Below are 18,999 nucleotides of genomic sequence, written 5' to 3'. Positions count from 1 at the left end.
GTCATAGGAAAGGAGGTGTGTGCCTAGGGCTGCATAAAGAAAGTGATTTAGCTCCTAAATGGCAGAGAATTGAGCAGTGTGACTGCAAGAGCATGATCTAAAAACCAAAACTGCTTTATTAAGTTAAAGTTGTTTTCGTGACTACAGTGTCCCTTTAAATTCCTTTAGACATGTGAGAGATGGAACTTGACTTGTGGCGGGAACCTATGCTTGTAAGGAACTGACACAGGAATTTAAACTAAAGATTGCTTTATCATATTGTAATAAAGCTGGCATTGTTTAATATTTAAACCAATTGATTAATTGATGCAAATATGTTTATCTGAATATGCATTAATTTACTTAACAAGAGGTTTTTTTCTCTCTTAGTAGAGAAGATACATTAAGAGTTCTTGTTTATAAGAGTGTTCTTTGCACACAGCGTCACAGCTGTTGGAACCCTACATTCATTGCAGTGTCTGGAATAGTTGAGAATGAAAAAAATAGTCTCTGCGTCCAACTCTGTAGAGTTTGCTCGAGTCCTCAGGCTCGCAGTAGTGGCAGGTGGTTTAATTTAAAAACCCATCTTCCCCCACACCCCACCTTTTTTTGTTCAATTTCCTGAATTTTCTTGATCCACACAATTTCCGCTAGCCATCTTGGCTATAAGCTAAGTTGCTTGATTTAAAGCCAGGGTCCTTTAATGTCAGCAGCTGAAGAGATCAAATAATCACACTTCTAATAATGACATTATTCACCCTCGCTTACATATAATACTATTGATTTAACACCCCCAGAGAAATTAGAATGTGTAAAAAAAAAAACATTTTCCCCCCTTCTTCTTTTTATTTAAGTCAAATATGCTCTAATTACGCCTTATCTGAATTTTTTTAAATTAAATTTGGGTCGTTAATGTTAATATATCAAATTATCATGCATTGCAAAACTATATTATATCATATAAGTGACTACACTATGTTCGTGAAATTTATTATATTACAGTTTAAATGTAATGTTTTTGATCTGTTTTAAACCAAAACGACTGATGATATTTGCATTAACTGATAATCCCTTCCAATCCCATAATTTCCATTAGGTAACGTGCCTTTGGAGGTAAAATAGTTCTTAAAAGCTTTTAGGAATAATTTGCATAGTGCTGCTCATCTATGTTGCATTTAATACATGTTGCAACAAATTGGTCTAGATTTATGTTTTCCTGGTAAAATATAGTCGTTTGAAGTATATAAATACTGTGCCACTCATTAATCGGACAATCTATGTTTTATTGACAACTTCCTAAATCAAAGCTTTGCATTGGCACATTACTTTGGTGTTGCCCAGAAATGTATCTGGAAATAATCAGAATAGCATACACCCTTCTTTCCTAAGTGATATACGTTCTATATCTGCTCTGCATTTTTACTTTCAGACTTTTTTATGATAAGGTTTAGTTTAAATGCATTTAACGGATTGTTTTGGTCACCTTTTAAAAACTCACATATTACCTATTCGGAGAAAATCCATAACCCCTACATCTGTTATAAATACACATCCTGTGTTCCTCTTCCTTGTATCTCTCTAGTGTTGCAGAAATAGACCTAATCTGTGTATTTTTATTTATTTTCCAGGATTATTTTACAGATTTAATAACTAATGATAGTATCAGTTACTTCAAATCATCCAAAAAAATGTACCCTCACCGTCCAATAATGATGGTCATCAGTCACGCTGCACCCCACGGACCTGAAGATTCAGCACCACAATTTTCTGAGCTTTTTCCAAATGCATCCCAACACATGTGAGTAAAGTCTACATTAATCTTTTATAAGTTTTTTTTTTTTTTTAATAATATCAGTTTTGAATACAAATAGAGTGGTATAGTTCATAATGTCTGCATCTAAATAAGAAAATGTTGTTTGTAAGATTTGGTTAAAGGAACACTTTAGGCACCATAACCACTACATCCCTCTGTAGTGGCTATGGTGCTTGAAGCACCTTGGTGTTATCCCAGGGCAAATAGTCAAACCAGTTGAGAACAGTTTCACATGTCACCTGGAATTTACTGTGCGCTCACCACTATCATCTCCAAGGAACTTTTGTAAGCTCCACTGGGCTAAGCCTAAGCTGTGCTGTTGCAGGGTCAGTTCATTGGCTGAAAGTTCCCAACCAACGAGTATTTTAATGCACCACTGGGCTTATCTCACTGCAGAGCTGTCTGGAAGTAAAAGAGGTATCATTGCCCTAAGAGGGCTCCAAGTCCCTCCAGGCACCATAACCACTACAATGGGCTGTAGTAGTTATGGTTCATGTAGTGTTCCTTTAATAGTTAAGTAATTACAAAAAAAGAATTCCAAATAGGTCTTTCATTTTTTGTGTGTATTCTGAGATGCATTGTATTGGATTTTAGAAGTGGTTTGCTGATGACTTTGTCTTATGACCAACAACCACTGGTGAAGTCACCAGACAACTATACATTTTATTCACTGACTATTTATGGCAACCATGGGAGAGTGGCATAGTCCATATGTGACTAGGCTGGTGGCCAACTGTGAGAACCCTGCTTTAGTGTGTTTTTTAATGTATGTGAATCCCAAGGTGTAACAGCTGTGTATTTGGCTAATAAACTTCAGAATGGACCTTGAAAAGGAGGGAATGACACTTTTCTAACTTTGGGTTATGGAAACTTTGATTTTGTGTTTGAAAAGGGCTGATAGCTAAATACAGCACCAACTTGTACTGAATAATTGCATTACTTGATCACAAAATGTATAAAAAAGTTAACAAATACTGCTAGCAAGCCAATTGTTCACCAGAGCAGGCCGGTTATAACCGCTTTAGCAGAATGAGTATTTTGGCGTGCCTGTACCCTATGCCACAGAGCGGCCATTTTGTGCCATTGAATCAATGGACTTCACAATACGGACTGCACTACAATAAGCAAATTCAGTATAATAAACATATAAATCAAAACATACAAAATCAAAAGCTGCTTTGTATACAGGAAAAACGTATTCGCAGTTTTGGGAAGATATTTTGCTTCCATATTTTCATATGAAACTTAACTTTTGGCTTTTGACTGAATCTGCATTATTTCATAGAATAAAACATGCTTTACATATTGCAAGTAAAAACCATTTCTTGTAATTGTGTTAAAAATAAATAAAAAGGCACAACACTTAGAATAGACATTTAGAAGGCCTACACAAAACCCCGTTACATCAGAAAGTTATGGGAACAGCTTAATTTTGCTTAAAAATAAAATACTGATTAATGAAGTTAAAACCTAAAGCACACTAAGCTCAACATAAGTGCAAAGCTTATTATAATGGCTAATGCGGTGGACTTCCAGCTTTGCTTTATTGACTGATTTTAAAGCTGTATGGTTTGTATCAATCTAATAAAAATATCACAAAAGACAAAAAAAAAATAATCATTAAATACGTTATAAATAAAGTATTGTATATCGTTTCTCGTGTTGATTATTCAATGGAAGAAGTGCCAAATCCACAAGCATAGCCATAACTCCCGCTCCAACACCAACACTGGCCGGAAATTGACACTCGCAATTGAAAAAGAGTCAACATTGAGGGGCAGCGAGGGGCAAACTAAGGGTGTGATTAGGAAAAATAAAAAATCACAGATCTGCTTTAGCATGATCAATGTGAATGAGAGCATCGAAGATTGATACAGTGAGGGCGTTCGTATGGCATACGGAGAATAGCAATGTGCAAATTCAGTGCCAGTCCTAACTCACAGGAAACAGGTGGACATCTAAGTTTTTGTTTTGTGTTTCGGCAACATTGTGGATGGTGTTTGAAAACAGAAATGTAACTGCCTCCTGGTATAGCCAATAAATTAGAATTTCCCCTTAATGCTAATTTATTGCTTAATGACTGCTAACTTTTTCAATTCTGTAGTTAAAGGGCACTACTTAAAATCCAAACAATTTAAGCACGGCACTCAGGGGGTGTCCTTATAGTTAGCAATGCATGAACTGTGCTAAAATAAGCAAGCGTCATGTGATGGAAAAATGCTTTTTTAACAACTTTTTAAAATGTTGGTTGAAGATAAGATCTTAGTGTATTGATCATTATTTATATATCTTTCATTTATATTCTCAAATTTTTTCCTTGTATTTCAAATTATTCTAAATTAAAATCACTTCTAACTTTTGGAGTGTGTTTTTGTTTCTCTCATCGAATTATTTAAGCGGAATGAATCACTCTTTAGTATTTATCTGAGTATTAATTATATATCCCACCCTTGTTTGGGAGTCTACGGAATCCTGTGGTTGTGTATTGTTTTTTTCTCAAATAAATTACAACATTTTAAATGTCATTGGCTTCAGAAATTGGAAAGAGAAAAAAAAAGAAGGACTTTTTAAGGAAAGACGTCCAAGTGCTAATCTCCTCCAAGTATTTTGGCAGCATAATAAAGTATACAGCGGTTTTAAGAGATGATATTATAGATTGTTAAAATAAAGGATGTATTAAAATATGTTTTAACTATAAATAAAATGCCAATTGTTCTTAGACATCTGTTTCAGCATTTTAGAATACAGTGTGATAGTATGCAAATAAGTACAGAGTGCGCCCTTTAGTCTTCAGACCACATTTTTATGAGTGGAACTTCATTCCTGAACAATTCCTAAGCTATTTGGCACTAATTCACGGACAATGTGGGTCATACAGCTCAGATGCAAGACTGATTCACAGACAATCAGAGAGGCCTTGGTGCACGCATAGGCAACTTTTGGCACTGCAGATGTTTTGGACTACACCTCCCATGATGCTTTGCCAGCGTTATGGGTGTAAGAGAATTATGAGGGATGTAGTCCACAACATCTGGAGTGCCGAAGGTTGCCTACCCCTGCAGCTTGGTGTATTGTGTGCATGCGTGTTTTATTTATTATTATTTATAAAGCACCAACAAATTCCGCAGCGCTGTATATATATATATATATTAAACAGTGGGGAATAATGCCATATGTGAGTTCTGGAAAATCGTAATAAACAGTTAAACCAAGCTGCACTGTGATGTATGCTTTAAATTGTGCAATATTGTTAGGTCAAGGTTAGTGTAAGTTTTAAAGTAGTGTATGGGTTCATGGTTAGTGTTATGGTGCTGTAGGAGGTAAAGTGTAGTGCAGAGGTTAATATTTAGTGATAGCGTAGTACAGGGGTAGGCAGCATTCTGGACTGTAGATGTTATGAGCTACATCTCCCATGACGCTCTCTAGCATTAATTCTGGCAATGGATCATCTGGAGTGCCCAAGGTTGCCTACCCTTGGGTAGTGTGTTAAAGTAATGTTGGAGTTAATGGACATGTCTGTGATGTCCAGTGCTTCCAGATATTAGTGGGAGTTACAGTGGCAATGACAGCTATTTCTGCTGCTATCATTAAAATACCGGCAAGTGCCTCCCATGAATGTAAATCCCCAAAATCTCAGGTAGATCGGGGCATATATGTCCCTGCGTGGTGGAAATTTGAGCCACAAGATAGCACAGAGGTGATTCAAGTATTATTACCTGTTCATTGCAGGGATTAACTGTGTGAATGATGGTACCATCCATATCTTTGAAGTCCTACTCTAATCATCAAGCTAAGAGTGAACATTGCACTAATGGATTGTTTATATAACTTTTAAGGTTTACCCATCTTATTCCATTTCACCACTTTTTTTGCTTGTTAAATTGTCTATAAAACCATAATTATCTGTTTCTCCCTCATTTTCTTCCCCTTCCCTTCATAAGAGAGATCCCATGAATATGATTAAGCTCTCTTCTGAAAATTCTATGATTGATTGATTATTTATTTCTTTATTTATTTTAGAACACCGAGTTACAACTATGCTCCTAATATGGACAAGCATTGGATTATGCAATATACAGGTGCAATGCTGCCCATTCATATGGAATTCACGAATGTATTGCACAGGAAACGGTTACAGACGCTAATGTCAGTTGACAACTCCATGGAAAAGGTAAGTTCACATACTTTATTAGGAAGAATCATCTAAAAAACAGTGTAACTATATTTCTATATATATTTCTAGCTGTAGTAAACCTCTTAAAACTATAATGAATAATCTGAAGATGTATTATACTGCAGCCAAATGTACCTTTCCTGGTTAAATACTTTGTTGTTGTTATTATTATTATTATTATTATTATTATTATTATTACTCAGCCAATCAGAAAGAAGAGACACTTGCATGTCACTAAATAGTATAGCCTTGATTTAGTTTTATGTTTTTTAGATAAGCTTTTCAAATTATTTTATGTTTTTAGATCATCTTTAAAAAAAAAAAAATTCAAAATATTAAAATGTAAAAATATAGAGGTAGAGAAAAAAATAGTCACTATAAATGATATCAAAGTATTAAAATGTAAAAAAAAAAAAAAAAAAAATGATTACAAATTTTACAAGTTGATCCAAAAGTATATTAAAGTCTTTGTTTGTATTATGGAAGACGTTATGTAATTGGTATTTGACAAAGTGCTGGACCGTTAAAAATTGTACACGAGATAGACAGATAGACTGTCTGTTTCTATATGATTTTGTACTTTTTGGAGTGTGAAGTGTTTGTTCAAACTTTATTTTAGTTTTAAGTCCAATATACAGTTATGCAGCACTTAATTAAAAGAGGGAGTAATGTAAACATTTTCTTTTTTAACAAATTTTTTATTGAAAGGGAAAGGGTACAGAAAGTAAAAAAAAAAGAAAAGAAGGGGAGGGGAGGGCGAGAAGGCAAAACAGACACCTCAAAATTACACAGCAATATAAAAAAAACATCTGTTTAAGAAGGGATCTGTTAATGAACTTGGCTTCTTATATGTTTTTAGTTATTGTTTTGCTGGTTGTATATTGTCAGAGATGAGACAGGGTTTGATATGAGCAGAGTGTGAGGAGTTCACTATTCCACTAAGATCTTTATTCAAAATAGTAAAATATATATATTATCTTTAAAAATAAATAAATATTTTTTTTAAAATAGTAAATCATTTTAAAAGTTGATTAAAAAAAATTAATAATTTGAAAAGCTTAAACATAAAATGTTCTTGCACTGTGTATGTGTATATTATGCACAAGCTTACTGCAAGAATATCATGTAAACCGAGATAGCATTATATCACTTTTCTTCACATCAACACTCACATCACTCCTGGCGTCTTGTGCAACTATGCTAAGTTAGATCAGGTGTACCATGACTAATTGAAGACTACAACACACTTCCCGACTTCATCAGTCCAGGGATCGGATGATAGGGGCCTGAACATGGCATGAGCATGTCTAATTATGCTCTTGCACTGTTATTGAGGGGGACAGTTCTCTGCTGTCCCAAAAAGCACCAGGGAACCAAGTCAAGATTACAGGACAGGACCCAAAAATCAGCACTGTCACTCTGAAATAGGGACTGTTGGGAGGCCACCTAAAATTCCCTTATTGGCTGTTAGAGAATAATCAGAACTGTACTTTTGTGGCTGGAGAGGCAATATCTATTGTCAGTCAGCTCCACTACGTTAAAATATATCGCAGAGCTGTACCATTATCACTGTACTGTTATCAATGCATGCTATAGTTACTTCTACAACATTTGGAGACTGACATCAATTGGTTAAACATTTTTATGTATCAAATTTCTGTTCCAGCAAACCAAAAACTTAAAAAAATAAATTAAAAAATCATTTTGTGATTGCATCCCATTTTGTCCTTTTAAAGTTGAGTGAAAAAGAAGGATACATTTAATGGCTGACTTGAGTAGAATTAAAGTGTAAGCTTTCATTAACATATAGGTGTTTTACTTATGAATGTTATAACATTAAACCTCAAAATGCCCTGATTTTATAATGCATTGCAAAATGATTGTACAGCTGTTTTTGCGGAATATAGATAAACGTTAGTTTTACAACATGCGAGGAGAAGGCACAAGTGGTCTTGAAAATATGAACTCTAATTATACATTATGGGTCTCCTGAATTTAAGGCGCAGATGAATATAAACTGAAATTACATGATCCAGATGTGAAGTTGCCTTTCTAAGAAATGGTTATGCAACGTCTTTGTAGTTTCGTTACCTTCCAGGAAAGGATAGTTTGGTTTGGGGGCTTAGTGTAGCTTTTGAACAGTAGGTGATCGGTAATTGGTTATCTTGAAAGTCTCTGTTTATATCTTTTTTTTTTTTCTGTTTGTTTTTAGTTGTATAATATGCTGGTTGAAACCGAAGAACTGGATAACACCTACTTCATCTACACGGCTGACCACGGCTACCATATAGGGCAGTTCGGACTGGTGAAAGGAAAATCGATGCCATACGACTTTGATATTCGAGTTCCTTTTTTTGTTCGTGGTCCAAACGTGGTACCAGGATCAGTGTATGTACTTCAAATGCCTGATTTACAGCTGTTTAACATCTGTTCCTAGAAACATATTTTCCTTTAAAATCATAGCCCTGGGCTTTATCAAGTACGGTCTGTTTCGGGAATTTGTTTACGCAAAGAAAATCATTTACTCTTAATTTATTTGTTGTTGTTGGTTTTTTTTTTGGAACAAAAGCTACCAACAACAGCTAATGTAAAGTGTATTGCAGGCTCTAAGAAGCAGATTTAATCCACATACCTATGTTAACAACGTGGTGCAATCTGTTATGTGTTTAGATCAGTAAAATGTACCTAGATGACATGGAAAACATCAGAGGCATTTACGTAGTTACCAGAGGTGGTCTTCAGAGAGATTTGATAATTACTGTTACTGTTACATCAAGGCAATCACATTTTGTAACAGGACAATGCTGGGTTTACTCACAGTTCGCATTGGCTATTTTAGTAATTTAATGCACTCGTTCAACTTCCAGCTGGCTGAGTAACAAATGATCTTGCAGTCTGTGCCAGGGAAGCAGTCTCATGTGATCAGCTGCTTGAGAGACGTTCCCTGTTATATAACAGGATCCTAATATGATAAATCATTTTTTGTTAAGATTAACACGTTCTAATTTTAATGTGTTTCTGTTACTATTAAAACATATTTCTAATTACGGAGTTGCACCTATCGATCAACTGTGGATTTGATAATTACAGAGATTGTGCTATAAGAAAACACTTTATATATGTTATTATCATTATTATCATTATTATTATTATTATTACTATTATTATTACCATTTTATTATTACTAAAGAATAGGAACTGTATGTGTTTAAGAGATAGCTTGCCAGTTATACCTCCCACTGCGGTAACTACGAGTTACAAGTTTCTATTACTGGGAAGTTCACTGACTCACAGACTAGTCTAAGAGTACCATTGCAATGGGCAATATTAAAGTGAAGACCCCTGAGGCTCATTAACAAAGTAGCAAAACACAAAAGTCACGTTAAATTATTTTATATTTTATTATTGTAATATATGATGTCCAGGGATTATATTTGTGCACAGTAGTAAGATAAGCCTTACAAAGTCAGAACTTTTAAAGTATTAAGATCTTGGCATAGATTAAGAAGGAAAACAAAAGTTGGACCGTAAAGATATCTGTTGGGGCTTATTCTGCTACCTGTTTATACATTTTTGACTTTGAGAGCTTCAGATAGCTCGCTAGTTACAGCCTCCACTGCGAGTATCTCAATTTCTGACTTTGAGAGTCAGAGGTGTGATCAAATTATGGTTTGAGGTTTTATACGTCTAATTATACAGAGAATAAAACTCTGAATCACTATACTGAAGTAGAGGCAACAATCAAATAACTGGTGTCAATATAAATGTACAGTAGTGCATGTTTACCCCTGTAACTCTCAAATAGCTAAAAAAAATAAAAAAAATAAAGTACTACATTTTGAAACTTGGATCTAGTTTATTTCATACTTTGTTCTATTTAACTAAAAATATTAGAATATTATTGCCTGAAATATTTTTTAGTATTTTGCATTTTGGCATACTCCATGTTCATAGAGTAGATGACCTATTAGTGCCTAGCAATAAATATATAAAATAAATAAATATGCTCCAGTGTGGTCAGTGTTCTAATATTACATTAATGCGTCTACTGTGTGTGTTTTGTAGTGTGTCCCAGATTGTGCTGAACTTAGATATTGCTCCAACTATTCTGGATATTGCGGGACTGGACCCTCCTCCTGATATGGATGGCAAGTCTGTTTTACCCTTGATGGATATAGAAAGACCAGGAAATAGGTAAGCCTCAGTCTTTTTGATTATCAGTGTTTGGTCCCTTACTGTTGGTCTGGGCAATCATTTATTCAGCAGTTTTCACAGAGCCTATCATAATCCTATCATAGTTGCCTATCATAATCGCAACAAGTAATCAAATCTCTCCAGTTTTCACACCACTAGTCTTTTCGTAATACCATACCATTAAAGGCTATCCCTTTTTTATTGGCAGTTATATCTCTACATTACATCAGCTCATTAACCTACTTGTCCCCATAAGGTTGTAGTGTAAAATCTGTGTATGGGTGGTAATATGGGTCAAGAATAAAGACTTTTGTGTTATACCGCAGATGTCCATCATTAGACCTTGAGGGCAGCAGACACATCTGGTTTTCAGCCGTTAACATAATTTTAGTAAGACGTAAAGTCAATTTGTTAACTGCATGTTAATTAGACAAATCCCACAGCAGATATATGTGCTTCAAGGAACAAGCTGGATGACACTTATGTGCAGAATGGGACAGATATAAATGCATATAGCAACAATAAACAATGTTTAATGGCTTCTTTACATCAAGAAACCATCCCACTAATCCACGATTATTTATTAAGTAATTAACTAATCCTGTAACTGCAAGAAAAATTAGAAGCACGAAATGTTCTTAAGGCAATATTTTTATATGTTGCATTTGTTATGTCATGAGGATGTCCAGCATCAATTAGGCAACCAATGAGGATGTCCAGCATCAATTAGGCAACCAAAAGTAGTCTTAAGACCTCGGAAGTCCCTCTAGTGGCTGTCTGGTAGACAGCCACTAGAGGAGGAGTTAACCCTGCAAGGTAATTATTGCAGTTTATAAAAACTGCAATAATTCCCACTCTAGGGTTAAGGAAGGGTGATGTTAGTTTGCACCCAGACCACTTCAATGGGCTGAAGTGGTCTGGGTGCCTACAGTGTCCCTTTAATGCTGCAGAGAAATTGGAGTGTTTATTAACTGAACACAAACTTGTAGTGAATTAAATTCTTAGTTGCACAATAAAATAGTCAAATTGTAACATAGTAGAGTTCGAGATTTATTTTTTAAAAACTAGCTAATTTTCCCGAAATTTTGCAATTCATATTTTAGTTCACTACAGTTTCAGTTTTTGCTGAATAAACCCCTTTGTGTATGTTTTTTCCTGGATGTTTAATGCACTTCTTAAAACGAAAATAATATATATTTTTTGTAAATAAATAAATTGCACAGAAATAATGTAATTTAAACATTATCTTGATAAATATATTTATCTTTTTGGGGATAACAGGTTACGAACAAATACGAAAAAGAAGTTGTGGCGAGATACATTCCTCGTAGAAAGAGGGTAAATTTTTTTTTAGATATATAATTACTAGGATTTATTCTAACATGTACCAACAACCTAAACATGCTCCTTTCAAAACAAACATTTCCTAAAGCTCTTTTGTATCAGTTTACGTCAATCTCTTCAGATAAAACATTGTAAATCTTGCCAAAATTGCTGGGAGCGGAGAGCATCTTCTAACTTGGAATGCCAGTTCTTCCATGGAGCAAATGCCAGTTTCTAAGTAGAAACACAGATGTAGAATGGAAAATGTGTAGAATATTCTATATTTGCAAAGATGTTGTATTGGCAGACTGGAAATAATTGAACAGAATGCTCAGAATGTAGAGCTGGAGGGATACTGATTGGTATATTTCCAAAGATGCTCGGGCTTACTTCTTTGGCATGGCATTTGTTTTACGTACACCGAAATGGGCTTTTTTGGGTCAGATCTTTGTGTGGAGAAAATTTTTTGTAATTGATTTGCCCCTTTAAATTTGGGTTTATTTTCACATATACTGAATCCGATTAGAACTGTTAATAGATTTTGTACACTACAGCTGAAAACTTTCAGTAAAAACATATTAATAAAAAATGTAAAAAAAATACAAAGCTGTTGCAGAACGTCCCTGTTTGTTGCCATCCAGAATGTGTGATCAGTTATTTAGTATTTTGTTTCAAGACATTGGTAATGAATGCATTGGTCTGTGCGTTAAAATATAAATAGTGACATGCTTTATGTGTTTATTTAAAGGACAGCTGTAATCAGATTTTTACTTTTCTTTTTTCTTTTTTTTTTTTTTGAGAAAAGGTGGCCACCGTCAAGGTTCATTAAATGTAATAATAAACTTTTAAGAAGTGAAAGTTTGATCACTATTGTCCATTAACTCTTGCTAAAATAAATTTCCCAACCCAGAAGACATTGGCATATTTTGAATTCAGATTTGCCTCCCTAAAATGTATGTATCAGATAATCCCCACATACATATTGAAATTCGCATTTTAGGCGTGCATTGTGAAAATATATGTCCTTTGTAGTTAAGTGGCAGAGGTAGGCATCAAGTTGATATAAAATAAATATATGGTGTAGCCCCAGTTAAGGCCTAGTTGGTATAAGCCAGGCTAAACTAGTAACTATGCTGAAAATGAATTGTATAATATTTATTGATGTGTAGGTGATATGCAGAGTATTTCGCCTATATTCTATCTATAAAGATACAAACATTCTCATAGTCTGTAACTCCTTCATAGCTGTATAGGTTTATATTAATACTAAAATGTTACAATTCTTCCCATTACCCACCCAGAATACTAAAGAACAATGTTTAACATTTGTATTATTTTATAAATGCATTCTTTTTTTAAAGGAAACATACCTGTATGTCTTATGTGGTTTTTTTTCAATTTATTTTTTTGTGACTCATAGAAAATTTATCAGAAAAAAGGAAGAACCAAGTAAAAATGTGCAAACTCAATCCAACCATCTGCCAAAATATGAGCGTGTCAGAGAGTTGTGCCAGCAAGCGCGTTACCAGACGGAGTGCAAGCAGCCAGGGCAGGTGAGAAACTGTCACATTCTACACTTTGATTGTAAATGAGCCTCTCGATTTCTATTCTTAGAAGTATGTTGAAGTTGGAATCTCTTTATCAAAACACATGTATTTTATTGAAGACATCCCTAGAGACCCCTTTAACAGCTTCTCCTAATTGTGTAGGTTAAAATGTCCTTGTCATTGTGTCACCACACACAATTGCTTTTAACTGCAACAATTTTCCAAAATTGTTGCAGCCTTAGAACCAACACTCACTCACATACATCACAGGAGGTAGCAATGCTTACCCACTGTCTGTACTTTTACGTATATGGTGTGTGTCTGAAGAATGGTGCATTCCCACACAAGGTCTCAACTTTCCGAGCATCACTGCTGTCTATACCTATATTCAGAAAAAAACATAACGTTATAAGTAAGCGGATTGCAACCGACTAATCACATCCATGTTTTATGTTAATGGAGCTATAAATGTGGCCTTGGCGTGTGTGTCCATTTCCAGAACACTATGAAGGACTCTTAAGGACTTCAGGAAGTGTGGATGTGTGTGGCATAATCTATGCAACGAGCACAGGTTAGCACAATCACTTCTTTAGACGTCTTGGCAAATCTCAACAAGTGTGGGTTTCAAGAGGACCGGGTTCAGAAACATTTGTTGCTACAACTATAAAGTTTAGTAACATCTTGTCAGATGATTAAAGAGTTAGTTGACAAGTGTCAATGCTAACACGCAAATTAGTAAAATAGCTATAAAACTTCAGAATTAAAAAAAATCATTAAATTTATACTTGTGCCATAAAGACCAATTATTGCTCACTTTACTTTCTCAGATGCTATTTAATACTGCCGAATTGCAAGTCTGGTGGTCTGCTGTTCCCAGAATGCTCAGCTAGCTGACAGTATATTGTCATTTTGGGGTATATTCACACTAACATTGTGTTGCCGACTCTAAGTGGGAATATATACTGTCTCATTTCCGAGTGGAATGTTTAGCCCTTGTGCAACATGCCATTAAATAAATTTTATCCAAACATCAAGATATTACCGCTTGATTGTTTTTAAAGTATTGTAGAATGAATTTACACATCAACTATTTTTAGATGTCAAGAATAACTTGGTCGAACAATGTGCATTAATCCGAATAGCTTGGTATTTAATAAAAATGGTAGTTATGGGCAGGATCTAATTTCAGAGTGACGTACTACCTGCCATCTGCCATTATTAATATGTCTGATTTTACTTGCTCTTATAAATTCCGTAGCAGATTAACATAGGATTGCATTCCAGTGACCAAACAGTAAGCTTATTGCAGAGAGGAAAGAATTTCCTATTTATCGCACAACTCATTAGTTCTTAATCTCTGTGAAAATACTGGCTGAATAATTTCTTCGTCTTTAAAAACCATAAAATGTAACTGTCGCAGCTTGTTTTTTTTTTTTTTTGTTTTTTTTAATAAGAACATTTCAATGATTTGTTCACCAAAAATCAATTTTTGCATTAATCTTGAAATATCATGTCCTAATTCATTGCTGGGCCCTGAAGGCATAAACCACAATACCAACATTTTGTGTATGCATTATACTGTTTATATTTTGTTGACTTGATTTTTTTTTATTTTTTTTTATATAATTTGGCTCAGCTTAACGAAATTAGTGTGAAGTACACTGCCAGCATTTATTGAGTTCCCTCTTTAATGCCAGCAGGGAGGTGAGGAGAAAGAATTGCGCTGTCTCCTCGCCTTCAGTAACATTGTCAGGGGGAGATGTTGGCAACTGTAAATATTGTTGTTGCATATTGTTTACAGTGGCATTTTCTTATTTATTTATACATAGTGTAGGTTGTTGTGTAATTTATTTTCCGAGGAAACTTTGACAAATTGCTTGGAAACTGTTGCATGTATTTAAACCCTTTTCACCTCTGGTGACCACTGTAGGCGTCATTCAGTAAATATGTCATTCTGAGTGTGTGGGTTTGTTAGTACTTCATCCCAGACAGGATGTAAGTGTCTCTTCATATTATCGCCATGTATCATTTCTTTGTGTACTCATTGCGGTTATCAGTGGGATCTGAATACAAACTGTCTGTATTTACTTAACAGGTTATATAATATTTGCCACATTATACTTAGACTTCTTTTTTCTGTGATTTCTATCCTGTATAGCAGTGTAATGTCACTCTGTGCAATAAAACAGTCGTCATGTATCATGTAAGAAAAAGCAATTCTGAGTGTGTGTGTCTGTTTGTATCAGTGTGTGCCTCTATATCTGTGTTTCTGTGTGTGCTGTGTTCTGTAGTAGACACAATCACAACACATGTTGAAAGAAAACTAAACAAATTGTAAACATGATGATGAAAGGGTCCTATCATATCCTTTTGTAGTGGTTATGGTGTACACCCAGTCCTTGGTAATACCAGTTTTGAGTATTTTGACAAAATCCAAGGTGTCTTGCCTTCTCATTCTTCATCTTCCATTCCATTAGCCGTATTAAATGTGGTTATATTTGGATGGCACAGATAGGCTAAATGTGTCGGTTAGTTGGAGACAGAGGGAAAGAGAGACACTTTCTCAATAAATGATAGTATTGTAAATAATAATTAACTTAACCATTTTAACAAGCTTTAACCACATAGACTACTTAAAATTATGTTGGTCTTTGTTATAAAGACGGATCACACTATGGAGTTGGCATTTTGTAAAAAAAAAACACACCTTCCTGGGAATAGTTGGGTTAGATTATTATATTATATAATGTGCCGCTATAGATAAACAGATCTTTGATGGCCCAGATAGAGTACTTGCAAATGTCAAAAGGTTCAAACTGGTAAATTTTACAGTGAGAAAGCCTTTTTGCCGCTTTAGGCTGATGATAAATCTACATCTTGGTTTCTCGGTGCCTATATAAAACAGATGTGCATATAAAAGATTTGTGGATATTTCTTTCTGGGAGAATCAGACCTAGATGCCTTTCTTTTTGTGCAAATGATTGCACCAGGACTGGAGGTTTATGAATTCTGAATTATTATCCTTATTATAGATCATTTAAGAGAGTTTTCAGGTGAGTCCATCACTAGAATATTGCTAAATCAGACAATCTTGAATAAGGAATTGATTTCATTGATTGGGGCTTTGATTAGGAAGAGAAATCAAATGACGCATAGAGACAAGGAGGATTTGTAGAGAGGGAAGAGGGTACGGTAGAGAGGTGATGATGATAAAAGAGGATGTAAAAGCATAAATGTGATAAAGCAGATATACAAGGACTATAGACATGGAGAAATATCTTCGGAGAAAAAATTGTTTTCTTATTTACATCATAGTATATGTAGTCACTCACAAATAAACGTGGTTGCATTGCAAACGAGTAAGCTTTTCGAAGTCATTAGAACAAGACATTACTGAGCCTGTATTGTAGGGCCAGGATTGGTTGGGAGGCCGCAGCCACTTCCTGTTTGAAGAGGGTGACTCTAGAGGAGTATCACACATGTTCCCAAATAAACTAAGTCCGTTAAACTAAGACAGATGGTGAAATATAAACAAAGCTGTTTCTCCTGTGCAGATATTCCTGCATTATTTCAGACCTTTTGCTGTGCTTGGTAAAATAATATAGTCATTTTTGAAATAAAGTTGGACTTCCCAATAAATTTGACAAAAGGAAGTGTAGTCTGGTTTGGCTCAGACATCTGATTTTCTCATAAAATAAACATCTTTCCAGAAGTACATTAGTAAACTTCTAGTCTATGAGCAGCTGTGGACTTTAAATAAACCCACAAATGCCTGGGATTGCTAGGTAGAGGTGTCAGATGGTGATCTAGATACTGGCAGTCCGATCCCAGACAGACTCGGCTCTATTATCTATGAATTACAGAAGCAAGGCTCGATCTGTGGCCAGTTACTCCTTTTATGTCAGAGAAACTGTCCGTTCTCTGTGTGTAATGCTTTAAACAAGGTTTTATACTCATGTTGTTCTGAGAAAAATCAATTCCTACGGAGGGCAAAAATATACACAAAAAAGTCATTTTTCTCGTTCACAGATTAGGGCTAGATACTTACGCGGAAATTCGTTTAACCAGAAATTGTGGAAATTTGACAAGAGAATTAGAAGTTTTAGCCAAGTGTAGGTGACCTGGAGAAATTTCCAGTTAACCCCTTGGGCTTAAAAATGGCAATTCCTTGGCTAATTTACTATTCCCGTTTTCTCGAATAATCCTTCAACTTTTTTCAGTCACAGATAATACCAGCTGCACTACTTTTGTGTGGCATTGTTTATGTTGCAGCCTTTAGCAAACATTCACAATTTGTTTGCAAAGAATTGCCTGAACTCCTTTTTTACCTTCTAAATATATTTTCCCATCTAATTTAATCATGCCTGGAAGCATGTTTAAATTAATTGGATACTTGATCATTTTATATTACATGGGATTTAATAGACAAACGCAAACATTCATGCATAATACTAATTAAGTCGGTTTTAGCTATGCTTCTATTACTTTTAGTAGGGCGTCATTGACACGTAGGGTGTCATTGACACAGAGTTATCTCTCCTTTGATAGGGCACATATATAAATGGACAACATCACACACATTCTTATCATAGTAGACATTTACCAGCCACAAGCCACATCATTTAAGCTCACAGATGATTCAGAGGCTTCTAAAGAGCAGGAGAGGTTCAGACAAAGATAAAATAAGGGTGAAGGTGGGAAGCAGTTCATTTAGGAGAAGAGGGAAGATATGAACTTGTGTAGAGAGAGATATCAGAAATGATGAAAGTACAAAGAGATGTCAAGGGAAAAGAAGATTAGATAGACTGAGTCACACAAGTGAAAGAAGGCTGACAAACGTAGAAGGGGAACTAATTTTGGAGCAAACTTTAACAGTTGCACATGGGGATATACTCCGTAAACAGTATTTTGAGGTTAGTTAGAAACCCATAAAGACAACATGGGAGAAACAGAATCTCAAACTGAGGTGTCATTTTCCCCTTGATTGATTTAGTTCATGTGGTATTTCTCAGTGTTATGTATAAATGTTAAGTGAATCTTTGCAACATTAGTATAAAAGTATTCCATCAACCTTCTCTATATTTATACTCTAGCAATTGTTTTATTCATATAAAACTTGCTTTTCTAAAAAAAAATATATATATATTTTTTTAACTTTTGTCTCGATCAAGACAGCGCTACAGTCATTATTGCCCAAATAGTCTGCATTGTTAATTATAACCAGATACAGACATTTGATCTAATTAATGTCTCTGCTAGCAGAGACATGAGGCTGTCATTTAACAGGTTCAAATGTTTCTTTCCCTTAACTGAACTGTGTGTGTCAATTCTCCGGTACGCTTCTGGAAAATTAAAATCTCATGTGTTTAAATCTTAACCCATATGTACAGCTTTTTAAATTTGTAATAAAAACTGAGCTTTTTTCATTCGTGCTAATATTTGGTGTTTTGTAGTAGTTTTCCAGTGAGTTAATAACTACTGTGTGAATTTCTGACCACAACTTATCCAACATTCCTACAACTTCCTACAAACATTATACACAAGCGCACATACACAAATTACACATGCAGTAACATACACACATTTGAAAGAATGCATCTTTAAAAAGGTTAAGGATGTTGAAAATGGGAAATGTCTTCCTCCAACATCTGCAGTGTTATAGTTAATCAGTATTACTTGTAACCACATTTCACTAGATTGCGAAACGCATGGGGCACATAAACAGAGCAACAATATATATATGTATAGACATGCACCAACCCTTTGTCAGCCTTTGTTGCCTTTATTTCATGAAGATACCAATTTTTGTTTCTTAAAAAAAATCTTAGCTAATAGTGGAAAGTGACTCTCCCTCTGAAGCGAGATTCCTCTTTAAGCTACAACCCTGACAGAGCATTGTGGGAGATGTAGTCCGCCTTCCCCGTGTTTGAATATATAATCACAGTAATACAGTGAAACTTGAATATGTG

General features: G+C 34.9%; 1 protein-coding gene across 2 annotated transcripts in view; it reads left to right on the top strand.

Moving 5' to 3' along the window:
* SULF1 (sulfatase 1) overlaps positions 1 to 18,999 on the top strand; it is a 106,621-nt gene that overhangs the window by 57,391 nt on the left and 30,231 nt on the right. For both annotated transcript variants that reach the window (XM_063451339.1, XM_063451340.1), the window contains exons 6-11: positions 1,608 to 1,777; positions 5,813 to 5,963; positions 8,179 to 8,354; positions 10,032 to 10,160; positions 11,442 to 11,498; positions 12,904 to 13,036. In XM_063451339.1, coding sequence (XP_063307409.1) covers positions 1,608 to 1,777; positions 5,813 to 5,963; positions 8,179 to 8,354; positions 10,032 to 10,160; positions 11,442 to 11,498; positions 12,904 to 13,036 — 816 coding nt within the window. The remainder of the gene's footprint in view (positions 1 to 1,607; positions 1,778 to 5,812; positions 5,964 to 8,178; positions 8,355 to 10,031; positions 10,161 to 11,441; positions 11,499 to 12,903; positions 13,037 to 18,999) is intronic.

The sequence above is a fragment of the Pelobates fuscus genome, chromosome 4 (genome assembly GCF_036172605.1).
Source record: "Pelobates fuscus isolate aPelFus1 chromosome 4, aPelFus1.pri, whole genome shotgun sequence".
Lineage (NCBI taxonomy): Eukaryota > Metazoa > Chordata > Amphibia > Anura > Pelobatidae > Pelobates > Pelobates fuscus.
The sequence above is the reverse complement of the archived record's forward strand: the minus strand, read 5'-3'. Positions and strand labels throughout refer to the sequence as shown.